The 19,506-nt window shown below is 35.5% G+C and overlaps 1 protein-coding gene and 1 long non-coding RNA gene across 16 annotated transcripts in view; one reads left to right on the plus strand and one right to left on the minus strand.

Annotated features, from left to right (window-relative positions):
• Positions 1 to 19,506, minus strand: part of LOC143709691 (uncharacterized) — a 759,555-nt gene that overhangs the window by 551,533 nt on the left and 188,516 nt on the right. The window lies entirely within an intron of this gene.
• ptprea (protein tyrosine phosphatase receptor type Ea) overlaps positions 1 to 19,506 on the plus strand; it is a 77,289-nt gene that overhangs the window by 39,990 nt on the left and 17,793 nt on the right. For 7 of the 15 annotated variants that reach the window (XM_077200239.1, XM_077200240.1, XM_077200241.1 and 4 more), the window contains 5 exons: positions 11,166 to 11,240; positions 14,673 to 14,763; positions 15,072 to 15,145; positions 17,189 to 17,260; positions 19,105 to 19,241. In XM_077200239.1, the coding sequence (XP_077056354.1) occupies positions 11,171 to 11,240; positions 14,673 to 14,763; positions 15,072 to 15,145; positions 17,189 to 17,260; positions 19,105 to 19,241 (444 nt within the window). In that variant the 5' untranslated portion in view covers positions 11,166 to 11,170. Of the gene's footprint in view, positions 1 to 11,165; positions 11,241 to 14,672; positions 14,764 to 14,844; positions 14,986 to 15,071; positions 15,146 to 17,188; positions 17,261 to 19,104; positions 19,242 to 19,506 lie in introns of those variants that run through there. The other 8 variants (XM_077200246.1, XM_077200249.1, XM_077200248.1 and 5 more) reach the window with 3 other exon arrangements.

Consider the following 19,506-nt stretch of genomic DNA (forward strand, 5'->3'; position numbering starts at 1 on the left):
ACTATGAAAGTAGTCAGTATGACCGGTGTGCTGTCTTCCAAGGCTTATGAAGTCTATGATAGCTTAATGTGAGGAATGAGCTCAAATGTATATATTTATTCGCTGCTCTGTTCTTTTGAGTCCACTCGTACACTACCGTTCAAAGGTTTGACCTTCTGCTCACCAAGTCTGCATTTGCTTGATCAAAAATACAGGAAACTGTAATATTGTGAAATATTATTACAATTTTAAAATAACTGTTTTCTATTTGAATATATTTTGAAATGTAATTTATTCCTGTGATCAAAGCTGAATTTTCAGCATCATTACTCCAGTCTTCAGTGTCTCGTGATTTTCAGCAGTCATTCTAATATGATGATTTGATGCTCAAGAAAAATGATCAGTGTTGAAAACATATTTGATGGAAACTGTGTATTATCTGATGAATTGAAAAGAACATTTATTTGAAATGTTTCATCATAAATGTCTTTATATTTGTAGCAATTTAATGCACCCTTGCTGAATAAAATAATTAATTAGTTTCAAAGAAAATAAGATGCTGATTGATTGATGTCAATGTCGTTGACATGATTGAATGTCGTTGCTCATTCAAAGCTATCATGTGACTTTGAAAGGCTTGGAATATTGTGCACAAGAAGCATGCACTACATTTGTAATACTTTTATGGTGCTTTTTATCATTTTTGGAGCTTCAATGTCTATTCTTATAATTCTAAGAGCAGCGTAAACATTCGGTCAATAAGAAGGTTTGCAATGTGGATGAAGTGTAACCCGATGATTCCATCCAGACGGCGTCTTTAATGGTAAAACACAAGAGACGTCTCTCCTCCTCTGTCTGCTCAATCTCTCATCTCTCTCTCTCTCTCTCTCTACGATCGTTTGAGTCTTTTCATTTCCTGCGCTGTCTCGGCTCAGGACCAATCAAACCTGGGATTGCCCTCCCCTGCTTTCCGACATGGATTTCATGTCTCATTAATAAAATGCCAGCACACACACACAAACATGTGCGCACACACTCTTTCTTTCTCACAATGAACCATCCGATTCATCAGAGCATGTTATAATGTCACGGCTCCCCTTGGTTTACAACTCTGTCCTGTGTAGTATCCTCAGCGGAGACTGACATTCTTCTGATCCAATCGGTCATGGGTGGGTGGGGCTTATGGTGAGAGCTGGACTCTGATTAGCTGTTTATTTCACTGCAATATCTGTCCAGTCAAATGTGGTGTTAAAGGTGAAGTGCGCAGTTTTGTGTTAGATTAACATAACCCTGTGGTATTTGGGATAGTTATTCAATTCCATTTGGTGCTATTAGTGGTGCAGAAATGATACACTTCACCTTTAATAAACCAAAGGCATGATGAGAAAGTTAATAAATGAAATTATTTTTTGTTTTTATTGTGCAAAATTCATTAATTCCTTTTATTGATTTCTTTTGAAATAGTTCTATTTAGCTTTTTTTCTATTAATTTTAGTTTTTTAGTACTTCAATTTAAACATGTTCATTTCAATTATTAGCCAAGACAAAATTTCTCATTTTTATTTACATTTTTTAAGTTACAATTTTTCATCTACTGTTAATAAATGATAATTATTTTTAATAGTTTTAATTTTAGTTTGGTGGTAGTACCAAACAGTGTTGCATTACAATCAATTTCAGATAATATTATATAAAATCAAGTCCCGCCCTACGTTTTTTATTCTCGTTCAATATCCTGTTTCATTCAGAAATGTGTCCGATTTTAGAAGCAAAATGGGTTGCAAATGCAGCTTCATGTTGACTTTAAACTCAAAGAATATTGCGACTCAGTCTCAGATTTTGCCGCAGGTTGTTGCAGCTGTGGGTATTTGGAAGGTATGAGTATTTTTACCATGTTTACCTCTTAATTTGCTCTGATTGATGGGTCAGACTGGCACTGTGTTGGCAGTGGCCACGCCCCCCTCATGTGACCCGGCCTGCAGAGAGAGAGAGAGAGAGAGAGAGAGAGAGAGAGAGAGAGAGAGAGAGAGAGAGAGACAGAGAGAGCGAGAGAGACAGACACTCGGCCTGAAGGGGCTCAGATCAGTGGCCTCTTGTTGTGAATGCGTGTTTATGTGGGGATTGTTTGTGTGTGTGTGTGTGTGTGTGTGTGTGATCAGGACAATAGCACTCAGTGTAAATCCAGTGCGGTCCAGATTTTTATAGTTCTTTCTCACAAGCCAATCCGAGCGAAAAACAGTCTTATGCAACCTTAATCAACAACATGGCACTGGCAGTCTGCTCCCACACAGCACGGCATGCTGTAGTCTGTCAGGTTGAGAGCCGGGCATCTGGAAACGGTCTCTGAGGAATTCTGCAGGGTGAGAGTGATCTGACTGAACCTGCTGTGTTACGTCAAAATAAAAGCTTGAGCATGCTCTGAAAAGCTGGTTGTGATTTGACATGGAATAAACTGTTTATTGTACTAATGAAAGGGCATAAAGCATCATAAAATAAAATGAAATTAGTTCATAAATTGTGCTCTATATTTTCCAAGTCTTCTGATGCAATACAACAGGCTTGTGATAATAACTATATTGAAACACTGGGCTCATGAATAGTAATTAGCTTGCACTGATGCTGTGTTGTATTCTGTAGTCACGCTAGCTTATTAATATTCATGAGCCAAAAATTACCTTTAGATTAACCTAATATTAACCTAATACCTTTTATTAACCTAATATTTTTATATTACATTTCATTAAGTATACATCCAGGATGTCAAAGCTGAAATTGCAGCATAATTAATTTCCCAGCCTAATAAATAATTGTTTATATACACGCATACACACACACACACACACACACACACACACACACACACACACACACACACACACACACACACACACACACACACACACACACACACACACACACACACACACACACACACACACACACACACACACACACACAGACACACACAGACACAGACACACAGACACACACACACACACACAGACACACATTTACAGGACATGTAAAGTTAGTATGGCACAGTTTTCTCACCTGTAGGTTCCTGAGCAATTTTATTCCAGCCAAATATCAATCTCTTAATAATGTCAAGTTCATCAGTGTAGATTTTACACAAAATGTGCATCACTCAACTAAAGTATACAGTAAACCCTAGAATTAATCTGCTAATGTTGATCTGTTCAGGATTAATTTGTGTTTGGGGAACTGGCCTTTCGTTTCATGTGAAATCACAGGTTAGCTTGGCTGTGAAGATCAGCTGTTGAATTTAGAATGTAAAAGCTCAGCTGGCACGGCCTGTGACGTACATCTGTCAGCACACACTCCTCTTCAAAGAAAAGTTTGCCAGTTGCACATAAAACTGTAGTTGGGTGTTTAACAGGGTTTCTGTTTGAAATTTACTTGTGGCCATTGAACAGTTACATATTGTTCCATTTTATTGGCCTGGCCAGGTGTTGGCCTCTTTCAGTAAACAGTGGGGTGTTTTACTGGAAAATAAAGTGTTCTGGAAAACGTAAGGACACACACATATATATGTGTATATATGTGTGTGTGTGTGTATATATATATATATATATATATATATATATGTTTACAACCGTGTACTTTTATATTCATTTATAATACATACTGAAATATTCAATAAAAAAACAAGAATAGTCCATTTTGATATCATGGTGACTTTAGTATATTTTTATTTCAGTTTTATTTTTAGAAATGTTAGTGTTTTAGCTTAACTTATTTTATTTGTAATTGTCTTGTAAGTTTTTCTTCTAATATTCGTATTTCACATTATTTCAGCTTCATTTCAATTTACAAAAAAGAGTTTTAATAGATTGATTTTTAGTTTTTATTAATGATAACACTCTTTCCTATATGTTCTAAAATTGCGGAGCTTAAAAGAACATGTAAATATTGTCAGAATTTTCAGTTTTTGACTAACGCAGTTCTCTGAAGTAATATACAGTAGATGTTTGTACCCGAAGCACCATTAGCTCTGGCACAAGATGACTCTTTCGGTCGACCCTTCGGCTTCAGCAGGTTGATATATTTAGTAAAGATTTAGCAACAAGGTGTAGTTGTATGAGACAGCCTTGACAAATTGTACTTCGACAAATGCAATATTGTTTAAATCCACGTTACTGCATAACCAGCATTAGCTTCTCATTCAATCTGCGGATGGCTGTAGCAGAATTGATTTGCGTGTCAGTTTGTGTTTCTCCAGGGAATATTTCAGCAAACATCAGAGTGAAATGAGCGATGAGAAATGTTTCTGGACTAAAAATACACATTTTAAACCAGCAGAAATGCATTTTGTGGTCAATATGTTCGGCGTAGAGTCACATTATGATCATATATACCTGTCCTAAAAATACGAGTTTTGATGTTGGATCTTTTTCATGGTCTAGGCTCGCTATATTGATGCATTTTTTCGTGATCATATGTGTGTGTGTGTTTCCCATGCAGAGCCCAAGGCCGCAATCTTCGTTTCTCAAACCACATCGGTTGTCACGTTTCCATGGCAACCCTCAGGATGATGATGCCTCTGCTGTCTGGCATCATTCGGGTCTCTGTATATCTGATGTGACCTCCCTGTGCAGGCCTGCATTAATGCAAGGTGTCTTTGTGCCCAAGGCAAACATGCCTTTATTGGAAGTTGTGTGGAGGGTTAACTTGGGTGGATGGTCAAGACTCGCTTTGAATGTTTAGTGTTTAGTGTTGTTTTGTGGTTGCTGTGGGTTTGTGTGTTGGGTGAGGCTCTTTCTCTTAAATGGGTCAGTGTGTATAAACCCACATAGCAGATGGCCCATCCCGAGAAAGAGCATAAAGACCTCCTTTTATAAGACAGGATATTAATGAAAACTGAAGAACTTAAATGCAATCTAAAAGGATTATAAAAAGATAGAATGAGAAAATGAAAAGGCCTTTGCTCTCTGTTGGTTGAACTGGTTTTAATGGCATCTCCCAGGGCTGACTTTGCTTTGAGGTTTCTCTGAATTAGACCAAATGTGCCTCGCTTAGTTTCCTATAGTCCCGTCCGTCTGATTCACAGAGACAGTATTGTAGAAGGCAGGAGAACAACACTCAGCTGGTCCAGCAAAGATCAACATCAATTTAGTAGATTATTTGGCTAAAAACCTATCTAGAACACATCTGAGTCATATTTAATACAGAAAACAAAAGAAATGAGCTACAAATGATATTTTGTCTAAAGAAAATGAAGCCTGTTTTCAGGACCAGATTTTTTGCATTATGACAATTTAAATATATATATATATATATATATATATATATATATATATATATATATATATATATATATATATATATATATATATATAAAACAGCACAAAAAATTGTGACTCGTGTCTATGTTCTGTCTTATTCTGCTTTCTTTAAGTGATATGTTCTTTAACACTTTAACACTTGTCATATTTTAATGCAAATTGAGATGAAATGTGAACGACAGAGTGTTAAAACTCACACTGTCATTCGGTCAAATAACATGTACAGATAGAACAGAATGATATGAGGCGAGAAAAGTAGCAAAATCATCTTTAACAGCAGCAAGCAGCATTCAAGAGACTTTCTGTCAGACCTGCCAGGAATTCGGAGAATGAAAATAAAAAAAACTGTAACGGGGGTTTACGGACGTTCTAAGGTGTGCAAATATTTTCATGGAAACGCATGGCTAAAGTAGATCCAGCCAGACTGAGGTAATCCACACACACTAAATATCTCTGATCTGAATATCTACATCATCTGAACAATGTTTTAGGGTGTGTTAACCTTGGAATAAGTGGAATTATTGATTCGGGGCCGTTGAATTAATGCACACTCGAGGTGCTAATAATTCAACAGGCCGTTGTCAATTGTTCCTAACATATACTCTATGTATGGCTGTTTTTAGAGGAGTTTTTGGTGTTTTTCAGCTGGTGACCTGCTTGATGCCCAGATAAACTACCCAAAAATAGTCATGATTACTTTACTGACACTTGCAGTGCAGAAACTGCTCACATCAGCGAACTCAACGATTGTGTTTTTTCTCATTATGTAAAGTGCATGTATTTTTCTGTCGTGGCTGTCGCACATGTGCTGGCATGTTGAGGTGCGGTGCGTGCCGGCATTGAGTGTTTGAATCCAGACATTTTGTTATACTTTCCTCTGCACTTTTCTTATTTTCGGTTGTATCTCTACTATAAACATAAACTGCAAACTGTGAGCAGTTTTTAATTTCTCATGCAGTTCAGGTGTGTTTTTCAGTTAGCTAAAGACAGACACGCGTCACCTGATTATAAGCTGATGATGACCGAGTCCAGCAATGTTGTGGGTTGGTAATGCTGTTTTAAGCAGCTCCTGCAATCTGTAAAATTACTGTTTAGTCAACAGTCTAGATGGGGAAGGAGGGAGTTTACTATATTTTACTTTATAAATACTACTAAGCTATGAATCTCACCCCTTTTATTTAATTATTATATATGTAATATAAAAATGTACTTGTGTGATGTGCATTTTTTTATGCTTATTACATTATTGCAATATTATTATAAGCAAATTCTATTGGAAGCAAGTTTCTCTCTACATTTTACATTATGAGGGCTTAATTATTACTTAGTAGAGTTCAAGTCCAGATCCGCTGCTTCTGAAGTTTTATTTCAGTTTGGATGCTGCCTGTGTAGATACTATAGCAAGAACAGCTCAGTAGGTTTTGGAACATATCTATACCCTACATATATGTACATTTGTTTCAGGTGCATTGATAATTTGGTCAGACACATTCAACCCAAGTACGTTTACACACTTCATACACACTTCATACACAAGCATACACAAATACTTTTGTTCTTTTTGCTTTTGCTGATTGCATAAGGAAATGACATGTCTGTGCGAACACAGGACCGTTCCTCATTTATAGACCGAGCAGTCGCTGGGAGTTTTCGTGTGGGCTAAAAACCCCCATGACAGAGCATCATTAATTCATGGTTAGCAGCTTAGAAATACACACACACAAACACAAACAGAGATAGTCTCACTTACCATTTAATACATCGAGAGCATCCAGGGATGTTTCCGGCACATGTTGTGGATGGGTTAAGGCCTCACCCAAGGCTATCTGCAAATGCCTTTTGTATAAATGGAGCCTGTCTGCTAGCTTTACCCCATGACCTGTTTACAGTAATGACTGTATATGCTGAGAGCAAAGACAGCAGACCGCTCCTGACCCTAGCAAACACTCACATGTTCTCTGAAGGAGGGAAGTCTGGGACACAGGGATGGAGGAAGAAGACAGGCGAGGCGGGAGGAAAGGTTTCATTGTAGGTAAAAATTGACATTAGTGCTTAGTTTGTTTACAAAAATTCTGTCATCGTTTACTTTATTCACAATATATTGGTACCATATCGGTTATTAGGTGACATAAGGTTTTTTTTTAATTCATCAATATTAAATATTTAATTTTGCATGCTCATTTCCTCTATCTTTAGGGGATTTAGATTACCTTTACCATCATTTTTGTTGTGTAATCTAAATGTAACCTTTATAAAAAATATATATCTATATATATTTGTTTTAAATAGTGTATTCTATACACTACCATTTTTTGGTCTCTAATGCTCGCCAAGGCTACATTTATTTGAAATTGTAAAATATATTATATAATATAAAGTAACTATATCTTTCTATTTTAATACATTTTAAAATGTAATTTATTCCTGTGACGGTAAATCTGAATTTTCAGCATCATTACTCCAGTCTTCAGTGTCACATGATCCTTCAGAAATCATTATAATATGCTGGTTTGCTGCTCAAGAAACATTTCTGATTATTATCAATTATTTGAAAATAGTTTGCTGCTTACTATTTTTTGTGCAACCTGTGATGATTTTTTCAGGATTCTTTGATGAATAGAAAGTAGTTTTTTTTGGTAACAATTTAAAAAAGTCTTTACGGTCACTTTCGATTATTTAATGCATTCTTGCTGAATAAAAATACAAATTTCTTTCTACTTATAAAAATAGAGTAATGAATAACATTTCAGTATATTCTAACACAAGACTATTGAATGACTTCAGAAGCCTTAGACTATGGCACACACATCATATGGATTAATTTTATGATATATATATATATAATTTTTTTTTGTCTCCATTCACTGTCATTGTGAAAAAGAGACACTCATACAATTCCTGTATTATTCCATTGAAGAAATGGTTTGGAAGTGAGTAAACGATGACAGATTTTTATTTGTACTTATTTTTTCCGAGGTAAACTGTTTTTTAAAGAAACGGGACTTGGGAGAAGCTCCACACAGTCGATTAACACTCTGGAGTCTGAGAGACACAGATTTGTCAGACCCGTTTGCCTGATTTATGTGTGTCACTGATTTGCCCCACTTACTTTAACAGTTTCCCCCTGTGTCCTAGCAAAAACACAGCAGTGTGTGTGTTTGTGTGTGTGTGTGTACACTGAACAGAAAAACTTGTCCCCACTGTGCCCTTGAACAATACCTCTTGCCCCATGTATCTCCACAGAGACATGCTGAAGTCCCTCTGCATAAAAGCATATGCGATTGCAAGATTCTGTTCATTTGCATGCATTGACTCGGATGCAGTCCGTATGTATGCCATGGAATATGTATTCATGCTTACCTGTGCAGTTGTTTCCCTGGGCTTGGCTATCGGCCCTATACCGCATGAAACGGGGAGGGTCATTTCTTCTCATTATAATTCTGCCATCAGTCTTTGTGCCACTGCAGGCAGCTCTCAGCTCTTTATTAATCGCTGTTGGATAGTGTATCGACTCAAACACTCTGCTGCTGTCCGGACTCCGGTGTGCTCTGGGATACTGTCGGAAAATGCAGCATTTGATCACGGTTTATCACAGCGGCTAATGCAGAAAGCACTTGATTTCACTCCCGGCTGATGAATGATGCAGTCTGTGAGGTTACCAGGGAGAAAGTCTGGTGTACGCTGATAATGCAACAAGAAGTAGTTGAGAGAAAATGTCCATGAACTTTTTCATAATCAGGATTTTAGGTTAAGTATGTATGCAAAGTGTGGGGTGATATAACTTTCCATTTATTTATTTATTTTACTTAAAGTTTTCTTAAATTATAATAAGTTTATAAGCTGCTTTTTTTTCAGTTCAGTTCTGTGGTGTGACAAACACGTTATAGTGTTTTGTGTCTGGTTTTAAAGAAAACTTTTCAGGTATCTGGTTTCTGGTTTAAGATGTCTTTTTTCATCTGGATTCAATATATTATACAATGCTATTTAAAAGTTTGGACTCAGTAAGATTTTAATAATTAATATAAATTAAATATACAGAAATGAATAATAAAGAATTACATATATATATATATATATATATATATATATATATATATATATATATATATATATATATATATATATATATATATATATATATATAATGCATTATGAATTGTATAATAATTATTAATGAATAATAATCAATAGTAATCAATAACTAATGAAATAATTAATAAAAAACAGAAATTGATCATTTTTACAGAAATAATGGTTTAAATGGATCAAAAGTGACTGTAAAAACATAAAATGTTACAAAAGATTTATATTTCAAATAATTGCTGTTCTTTCTATTCATCAAATAATCCTGAAAAGAGATGCATCATGGTTTCCACAACCAGTACAACTATTTTCAATTCATTGATAGTAATCAGAAATGTTTCTTGAGCAGCAAATCAGCATATTATAATGATTTCTGAAGGATCATGTGACACTGAAGACTGGAGTAATGATGCTGAAAATTCAGCTTTAATCACAGGAATAAATTACATTTTAAAGTATACTCAAATAGAAAACAGTTCTTTTAAATTATAACAATATTTCACAATATTAGTGTTTTTCTGTATATTTAATCAAATAAATGCAACCTAGAGACTTTTAAAACAATATAGTGTATCTTTGGCATAACCTGCACTATTGAATTATGCACGTTAAGAAATGAGAAATGAGTGTTAATGTCAAATGTAAAAAGTCAATGTAAAATCAGCATGTTAATTTTTTAAAGTATACATACGAACTTCACATGAACTACCCTACTTGTTGCTGATAGTTTGTCAGTGTTGGAGTTTGAACACCTACAGGATTCTCTCTGGTGTTGAGTGGTTTGCATTGCAGGACCACAGGGATTTGTCTGTAACCGATGTGTGTTATATATGCATTGTGCTGGTTTAGTGAATTAGCAGCAGCACCCACTTCATTTTCTCAATGAAGAGCATCGGCGGCTGTGCGTGGGTGTTTTGTGGAGTATCTTATCTCTCTCGAGCAGCGCTGATAGCAGAACAGAGACTGAATCAATTCTTGTGGCTTTTCCCAGAAGTAGCCCACGACATCTGCCCTCCAGATAGAGAAGACAGAGGCCGGCCTACATTCACAAGCACACACTAACACTCTCTCTGATGGCTTACTCTGCTCATCTATGCATTTACTAGTCTTTCAAGCGTCTCTTTTACTTTTACTGTGGGTTAGGGATTTAAAATATACCCCTAACCAAAAGGAAGATGCATATTTTATCATGTAGCCTACTGTTTGAGTAATGAGTGAGAGCAAATTATGAGGAGAGCCTCAGTCTTGTGCTCTTCTGCCACTGCTAAATGTGTCAGTCATGTGATATGCAGATTAAGGGGAACGGCAGACACCCCTGATGGGGAACAGTAAATAATCTGCTTTTCCGCCCCAAAAATACCCTTTCAGGTTTAATAATGAACAGATTAAGAGTCAGATGAGCCTTCTAACACCTCTAAATCCAGATTCTAGAATTCTAAATTCTACATTTATTCAGATAAGGATCTTATTTTTAACCCGCTTGATAGCACATGTGCTCCTAAAATCCCCCCAAAACTAAAAAATCATGTGTAATCTACGAGAACGTGAAGTTTAAGAGTTTGCGTCTAGTTCTAGCCTTTAAATGTCAGTGCAGAGATGCTCTCGGATTTACTGGAACTGTATTTAAATGACTCTGGTGACATCTAGTGGAAAAGTAGTGAAACATTTGTGCTTGTGTCCAGTTATACAGTGCTGGATGTATTTCTGCTCTGTTGTTTTTGATTAGAGTCACATATAAGTAAGGAAATTATCAGTATATTTCTAAATAATTCACTGATATGCTCTCTTCTTCTCTTGCAGACACAATGGTCCTTGTTTTTGTCGTAACAGAAGCTCCACAAGACACATCCAATTCAACAGAGACCAATGGCATTGGTAAGTGCTCATCATTTATAGTTGATAATAATAATAATAATAATAAAATGAGCATTACCGTTTTTTTTCTCTCCAAATTATTCCAATTCTTAATGGAGAGTATCCCATTTATCATACACACAAAATACTTTATTTAGCAATTTTTCCATCACTGAAGATAAATTCATGAATAAAGAATAAAGAAATAATACCTTTAGAATGTCTTATACGTATAGGCTGTATATGTTATTATTTTGCAATCAAATCATCCATCCATCATTGTTTTATTGTCTGTTGTACTTTTGTTTTCCATTCATTTTGGCATTTGTAAGAGTCTTGATGTGTGAAAACAGGATCCTATGTTACAGCTGTTTCACTCTGTGGCGCTAGATGATGATTTATACACACTGTAAAAAAAGTTGCTGCCTTAAATTCAGTACAATCAACTTGGATGTTTAAAGGTGCAATGTGTAATATTTCTGAGGATCTATTGACAGAAATGCAATATAATATCCATAACTATGTTTTCATTGGTGTATAAAGACCTTGCATAATGAACCGTTATGTTTTTATTACGTTAGAATGAGACATTTATATCTCCATAACCGCGGGCGCACCCCTACTATGGAGGTCGACATATTGTGTGGTCATGTGAACACACAGCGCTACAGAGCGCGTTTCATCACTACCTTGAAAAACAAGTTTTCAGTGGTGTATAAAGACCTTACTTAATGAACCGTTATATTTGTATTACCTTAGAATGAGTAGTTTTACTGAATGATTAAGTAAACATGATTTCTTAATTTATCCTTGTAAAGAAACCTAATTGCTGAACTGGCTACTCTCTGCTGTCTCAGACGATGACATATTTTCCTGTCGGCCACCGTAACTTTTTTTGGTTGCAATTCGTAACCTCACCACTAGATGCCGCTAAAAATCACACACTGCACCTTTAAGTCATTTCAACTTAAATTACATTAACTGACTTAAAAAATGGGTTTAAAGTGAAACTTGTATAACTTAAAAAAGTTGAGAACTGCTTAACATATTTTGATGAGTTAAAGCAGGGGTTGGCGACCTAAGGCTGGCACGCGGAGGGTTAATCGCTGGCACGCAAGCAAGCGCGAGAGGGGTGTATTTCATTCAGATAAAGTAGCCTACCTCCCACCTATATACAAATCTACATATTGATGTAATAATTCCTTGTAGTAACAGCTTGTTTTATTAAGTTAGGAGTTATTAATACTATTAAAGTGTGAGTATTAAACTGCACAAGTCAATGAAACCGTGCAGCTCTAACAAACCATTAGCGCGACCACTGCGCATCAGCACAAACAAGTTATCCAACTGACCTCTTACAACTCGTTCCGCTGTAAATAGTTAATGCTATACATTTCAACGAAGTGTATAGAGTCCTTATTAAACATTCCATACATTTTAAAATGACTGTGATGCATGTGGAAACTCCGTTCAGGTGCGTAGGCTACCTGATCACTTCATGTTTTTTCTCTGATTGGAAAGCTATCCAATCGTGAGACAAATGCCCTCTGACAGAGAACACTTTTACATATTCCAGATGAAAATGAACAAAATGCATATGCTTGTTGAAGTCACAAATATAAATTTTACTCCTCCCAAATTGGTAAAAAAAAAAAAACCCAAAAAACATGCAAGCGTTATAACGGCTCCCAGTTTATAGATATGACAGCGCTGCTGCAACACGCATCTCTTCAGCAAAGCGACGTGCAAACTGGCGCAAATGAAACGGAAAGTTAAGCTTACATTCTGAAGCTCAACACACAATTGTCTTCATTAAAAGTAGTGAGATGCAGTTATGTTGCCAAGTGGAAGTATAACACTTTTAACAAAACAGAAAGTAGTCAGTAAAAACACGAATGACCAGGTCCAATCTGTTCTTCAAAGTCTAATTTAGGCCTGAAAACAAAGATGACAAATCTAAAACAAATTAAATGAGAAACATTTTAATTTCTGTACTATTTCTGTGTTAGCCATTATGAATATTTAAAACATGTTTATGTTTATTTATATATGGGGGGAGGGGGGGGATTTATATATGTTTATTTATATATGGGGGGAGGGGGGGATTTATATATGTTTATTTATATATGGGGGAGGGGGGATTTATATATGTTTATTTATATATGGGGGGAGGGGGGATTTATATATGTTTATTTATATATGGGGGGAGGGGGGGATTTATATATGTTTATTTATATATGGGGAGGGGGGGATTTATATATGTTTATTTATATATGGGGGGAGGGGGGGATTTATATATATTTTTATTTATATATGGGGGGAGGGGGGGATTTATATATGGGGGGAGGGGAGGGATTTATATATGTTTATTTATATATGGGGGGAGGGGGGGATTTATATATGGGGGGAGGGGAGGGATTTATATATGTTTATTTATATATGGGGGGAGGGGAGGGATTTATATATGGGGGGAGGGGAGGGATTTATATATGTTTATTTATATATGGGGGGAGGGGGGGATTTATATACGGGTTGTGGCACAGTGATGAACCTCGGAAACTTAAAAATGGCACTTTATGACAAATACGTTGCCGACCCCTGAGTTAAAGCAATGTAAAAACATGTCATAACTTATTGATTATATAATTTTTTTACAGTGCAAACATTTTTTTAATTTTTTTGAAGAGGGGCTCTCGCAAATTAAAAAAAATATTTTTGCTGCAAATTCATGTCAAATTTGTTTTTGTAGTTCAAAAAAGGTTATATATCAAACCTTTTTTTTTTTAATATATAATGCCCAGAATGTATTAATTTCCTACAGTACATTAAACTTTTAATGAAAACCACTATATTACTGTCAGAATTATTATTTACAGAAAATCTAATTTTATTTATTGAAGCTATTTTAAATTTGAGACATTTTTAATTGATTTATTTTTTTTATTTTTTTATTGGAACCTCTATAAAATTATGAAAAAATGTAGGCATTTCTCACAAATAACTGGAAAACTGTTGTAAACTCAGTGCTCGGTGGTCAAAATGTGAACCCACCAATAATACTGTAACCATTTTTTGTTGTTGTATAACATTTAGCAGCGAGATGAAATTCGAATCCTGGTTGCTGTCAGTGTTTAAGCATTACGTAAGCATTAGTGTGTATTTGTGTTAAATCTGCGGTGGATTACGCAGACTGCTGCAGTAAAGTGCTGATCGCAGGGTTTAGCGGATGATTCTTGTCAAACCCGCTGTTAAATGAATGAGCGATGCTTATCCCAGCAGTCAAAACAGCTCCAGCCTCTCTATTAAATCACTAATAATGCCTTAGCTTGACTGGCTGCCATACCTCACTCAAACGCTAAGTGTGTCTGTTCCGGCTCCAGCGGCTCTGTTCGTGGGCCAGTTTCCTGTTCTTTTGTTCACTGTGGGTTTAACTGCCTCTCCTTCTTCCTTTAGAGGACTCGTACAACACACACATCCTGCCCATACTGCTGGGGCTGTCCGTCTTGCTGCTTTTTCTAGGGTTGCTGACCTGGTTTTGCCACAGGTATGTCACACAACACAAACACTGTGAGTTAAAAACTGTGAGTCTGTCATGCTCACAAGCTCCGCCCGTTTCTGATTAAGGGAGGGACAGGAACTGAGACATGCTGTCACACACACATATATTTATTCACACATAGAAGTAAAGCCACAGGTTTTCACATGGTTCTAGCAGGAGATAGTGTGAAACAGCACCTCTGATGAAAAAGAGCTCGAGTTTTCGTTGGTGAGACAAACTTGAAGACTTAGGATTGTGGTATATATCCTCTTTTCTTGATATGTTTATCCCTCCTTTTCTTTTTTGTCTTTCAGGTTGAAAAACCAGAGGAAAGCTGTCATCACAGCCGTCGACAAGAAAGTACCAAATGGCATCTTGGAAGAGCAAGGTAATGTTACACGGTTTCTTTATCTGCTGTCTGAATCGGTCAGCTGTTTAAGATTGGATAAAAGTAACTGGTTGATTTTGAACGCTCTGTTGTAAAGTGAGACGTCTTGGTGAGTTTCACTTGATCAAACGTGTTATATTCGGCTTCCTGTTGCCTCAAGATGTAATGTGCCTCTTGAAGAGAGCAGGACGTGAGCGTGTGCTAAACGTGTTTGTTACCTTATTCTATCCAGAATGACTCTGCACTTGCCTAAAAAGGTCACTTTGGCTGTGGATTATAGATTATATTATGCTGATTTTTGAGGAATGTTGTCATCTGCATCTGTGATGTTTACAATGAAACACCAGACAATTGATACAAAGATTTTTTATTTAAGTTAACAAATTATTTCACAAACATGGCTTGATTATTTACTAAATCTTAACTATTTTAATAACATATTTTAAAGTTTTCAAAAAAAAATTGACTTTTTAAACTCAACTTTCAGGCAAGACTTGAAAGCCAACAGCAAAATTGATCTTGACGTACTTTTTCTTTTCTAGTTTAATATTAGTGAGCAGAAAATGAATCTTTAAACATGGTTAGCATTGGCTAAACTCTGTGTATTGAATATTTGGTTACACTTTATTTGACAGTGTCATTGTTACATGTAGTTACTATAGTAATAACTATAAATGATGCATAATTACACGCATCTAACCCTTAACCAAACCAAACCCTAATCTTAACCCTATAGAAAGTACATGTAGTTTCTTAATATTACACAGTACTTAAATCTATAATTACTTTGTAACAGAGACACCTTAAAATAAAGTGTAACCAAATTATGCATTGTTTTGTTTCATGGATACAGCGATATACATGGCAACATAATGCTGTTTGTGGTTCCATTATCAATATTTCCTCAAAAATATTCAAACATGACTAAAGCATTGTGAAAGAGGAATAAGGTTCTTTTTTAAGCATATGTTCCTCTTTGCTTTTATTAGAGTTTGCATGTTTGACACAAAAGCTGTGGCCCATGGTTAGCCATGAAAGATAAATCACAAAAGTAGTCTCTATAAGACTAGATTGTGTTTCTTAGACAGCAATTGATGAGATTAGGCTTGTATTTAGTTTCCAGAATCTCAGATTGTTCTCTCCTCACAGTCTCCTCTAGGGATCTCAAACTGCACTCAGGTTTGCCAGGAGCGACAAGCTCCATACATGCAGGAAAAGTTGACTGTGTTCATATTAACATTTGAATCTGAGATTGTTCCGGTGTTCAGAGGTGAACGTCACACCTGCGTAAAGGAAGTGGTTTACCAACTTTCTCCAGCACTCTGTGCCGCACGCTCTGTGTGTTTGTCTCTTTGATCTACACTACCGTTCAATGGTTGGATAAAAAAAAATACAGTTAAAACGGTAATAATGTGAAATATTTTCACTACTGAAAAGAACTGTTTACTTTGTAAACAGTAATGTGTTAAAATGTAATTTATTCCTGTGATTAAAGCTGAATTTTCAGCATCATGACTCCAGTCTTCAGTGTCACATGATCCTTCAGAAATCACTCTAATATGCTGATTTGCTGCTCAAGAAATATGTTTGATTATTATCAATGTTGCTTATATTTTTGTGGAAATCGTGATACTTTGTTTTAGGGTTCTTTGATAAATATAAGAAAGTACTTATTTGAAATAGAAATCTTAGAAATCATTATACTTTTAATCACTGTCACTTTTGATAGATTTAATGCATCTTTACTGAAAAAAAGTATTAATACCTATAAAAAAATGTAATCTTTCTGACCCAAAACCTTTAAACGGTAGTGTTTAAGTCTGCAGACATGCTTTTTTTTTATGCAGAAAAACACTTACTATTGCTCATACTTACAATTATATTACTTGAAACCCGAAACAGAGAACAGAAAATCATAGAGACTGGTGAACTCCATAGCAGCACCTTAGATGATTTCACCATTATTTTTTTATATATTAATTTTTAAGTCTGAACGCTAATGTACACCTGAGTAACACTGGTCATTATGTGTGTGTTGTTTAGAGGAATATATAGATGTGGATGATGATGATGATGATGATGATGATGAGGATGATCTTGGCTGGCCATCAGAAGGTCAGGTATATGTTGTGTCTCATGAACAGGCATGGACGTCTAAACTAATATCTCACCCTGTCTAACCTCTAAACCAATGGTTGTGGGTTTCTTTTGGTGCTACAAGGGTCACTTGCTTTTATGAAGCATATATGCATAATGCTTCTTTGAATATGATTCTTTTACAAAGGCATGCTGATAGCTTTCTTGCAAAAATGGAATGGAAAAACGTGTTCTGTGTGAACGGACCCTTATTATGTTTTCCTGGGTGACAATACTGTTTGACATGATATTCTTTAAATAAAAAAGTATTTTAACAGTGTCCTGTTATATATTTAGGTGGAACAATTTTGTTGTCTCTAAATTATAGAATTTAAAAATAGAGATCTAACTTTAGAGAATTTTACTGGCAGTCTACCCTAACATGAAACCCAATCATGATTGATGATACTGAGCAAATTTATCTATACACCTCACCTGGATGTGTAAAACACACACAAACACACACACACACACACGCGCACACACGCGCGCACACGCACACTCCAATGATGAAAGCCAGCATAAAAAAAGGTCAGAAAATGTGCTGTCCTGAAATAGCAATCAAAGTGTTAACGTTTCTATACAGCAGCTCTATAAACAAAGTCACTTTCAGATACAATTTAGCAAGGTATTTATTTTTGCCCTAATAGGTATACAAACAGTGGAACACCACCTGTCAATCAACTTGCATGTGCGTGTGTGTCAGTTAGTGAGGTGATTGTATTTTTTGCACATATCGTTTAAACCAGGGGTCTCCAACCTTTTTTCATTTGAGAGCTACTTTTTAAAAAATATAGTGGCCGAGAGCTACTCATGTAGGCTAATACAATACTTAAATCTCTTAAATAATGTCTCATAACTCTCATATTAACAACTATCTAAACTGTTTTAGACCTAAAAGAGTTTTTGTAGGCCTATATATGTCACCCTTAAATGTCAGAGAAAAGAACAGAATCAGAGATTTTTTTTTTAAAGAAAATTGTACTTTGCATATTATACTATAAAAACACATAATTATAGTTGATTTTATAGTGTATCTTAACTAGAGATGAAATGGCCTGAAAATTTCATTTCATGATTATAGTGACCAAAATGATCAGTTATCACAGAATCCTGTTCAAAAAGTACTAATACTACACAATAAAATCCATTCACCAAGGTTTATGTCGAACACCAGCAAATAACAAATATAATTAGAATTCATTTGCACTTTTTGTTTACATATACAAAATAACAACATTAAAAATAATGGTCAGATTTTAAAGGAGTGTCTTGCGACATGTTATCTACTACATAGCCTACAAGTTCAAATAAAGTTTTGACAAAAAAAGATTTATAAAAAGCTCGCATATTTCAGCCTTTAAATCGTTGTTATAAAAAGAATGAGTCAAAAAAGATAAATTACTGACGTTCACAATGCATATTACCTTATCTTTCATTATTAATAGTAAAATTCGGTCCGATTTTCCCGTAGCGTCTGTCATTGCTATGCAACCATGCACTGCGCTCTCCACAACGACAAAGAAGTTTTAGTAGCTAATGGATTTTTCATCTTGCTGCGCATGGAAAAAATGAGTGCGTCGCTTCAATTATGAGCTTCCTACATTTGAAATAACGAACTTGAGAGCGCAAAATATGCGATATGTGAGCTACCTCCAATCAGGCCACGAGCTACTGGTAGCTCGCGAGCGACGTGTTGGAGACCCCTGGTTTAAACCGTGAAGTAAATGTCTATTGAATTCACATAAAATGTTGCATCTTCTAAAGATTGATTACTTTTCAAGTGATTGTCTATGACATTAATTTACGTCTTTCCTCTACAGAGCAACAGACGGTGGTCTTACTGCCAAGATCCCCTTCCACATCCAAAACTTATTTCCCCATCCCAGTAGACAACTTGGAAGAAGAGTATCGGATACGCTCGGCCGATGATGGGAAGCTCTTCCGGGAAGAGTATAATGTGAGTTTTTTTTTTTGTGTGCATGTAAAGATTGTATTTTAAAAGAATATTGATCTTGGTTAGAGATAAAAAAAAAATAATAATAATATTGACAAGAAAAACACTCATGACTTTAGTAGCTTTAATAAGCCCTTCAAAATTAAACATGAACACATTTATGCCTAATAAATAAATATATACATACATACATATATATATATATATATATATATATATATATATATATATATTCAATGCAGTGAAGACAATTTTAGTTATTTATTTG

Source organism: Siphateles boraxobius, unplaced genomic scaffold (genome assembly GCF_051911475.1).
Source record: "Siphateles boraxobius isolate OS27281-9 unplaced genomic scaffold, OSU_SipBor_1 46, whole genome shotgun sequence".
In the NCBI taxonomy this organism is placed as follows: domain Eukaryota; kingdom Metazoa; phylum Chordata; class Actinopteri; order Cypriniformes; family Leuciscidae; genus Siphateles; species Siphateles boraxobius.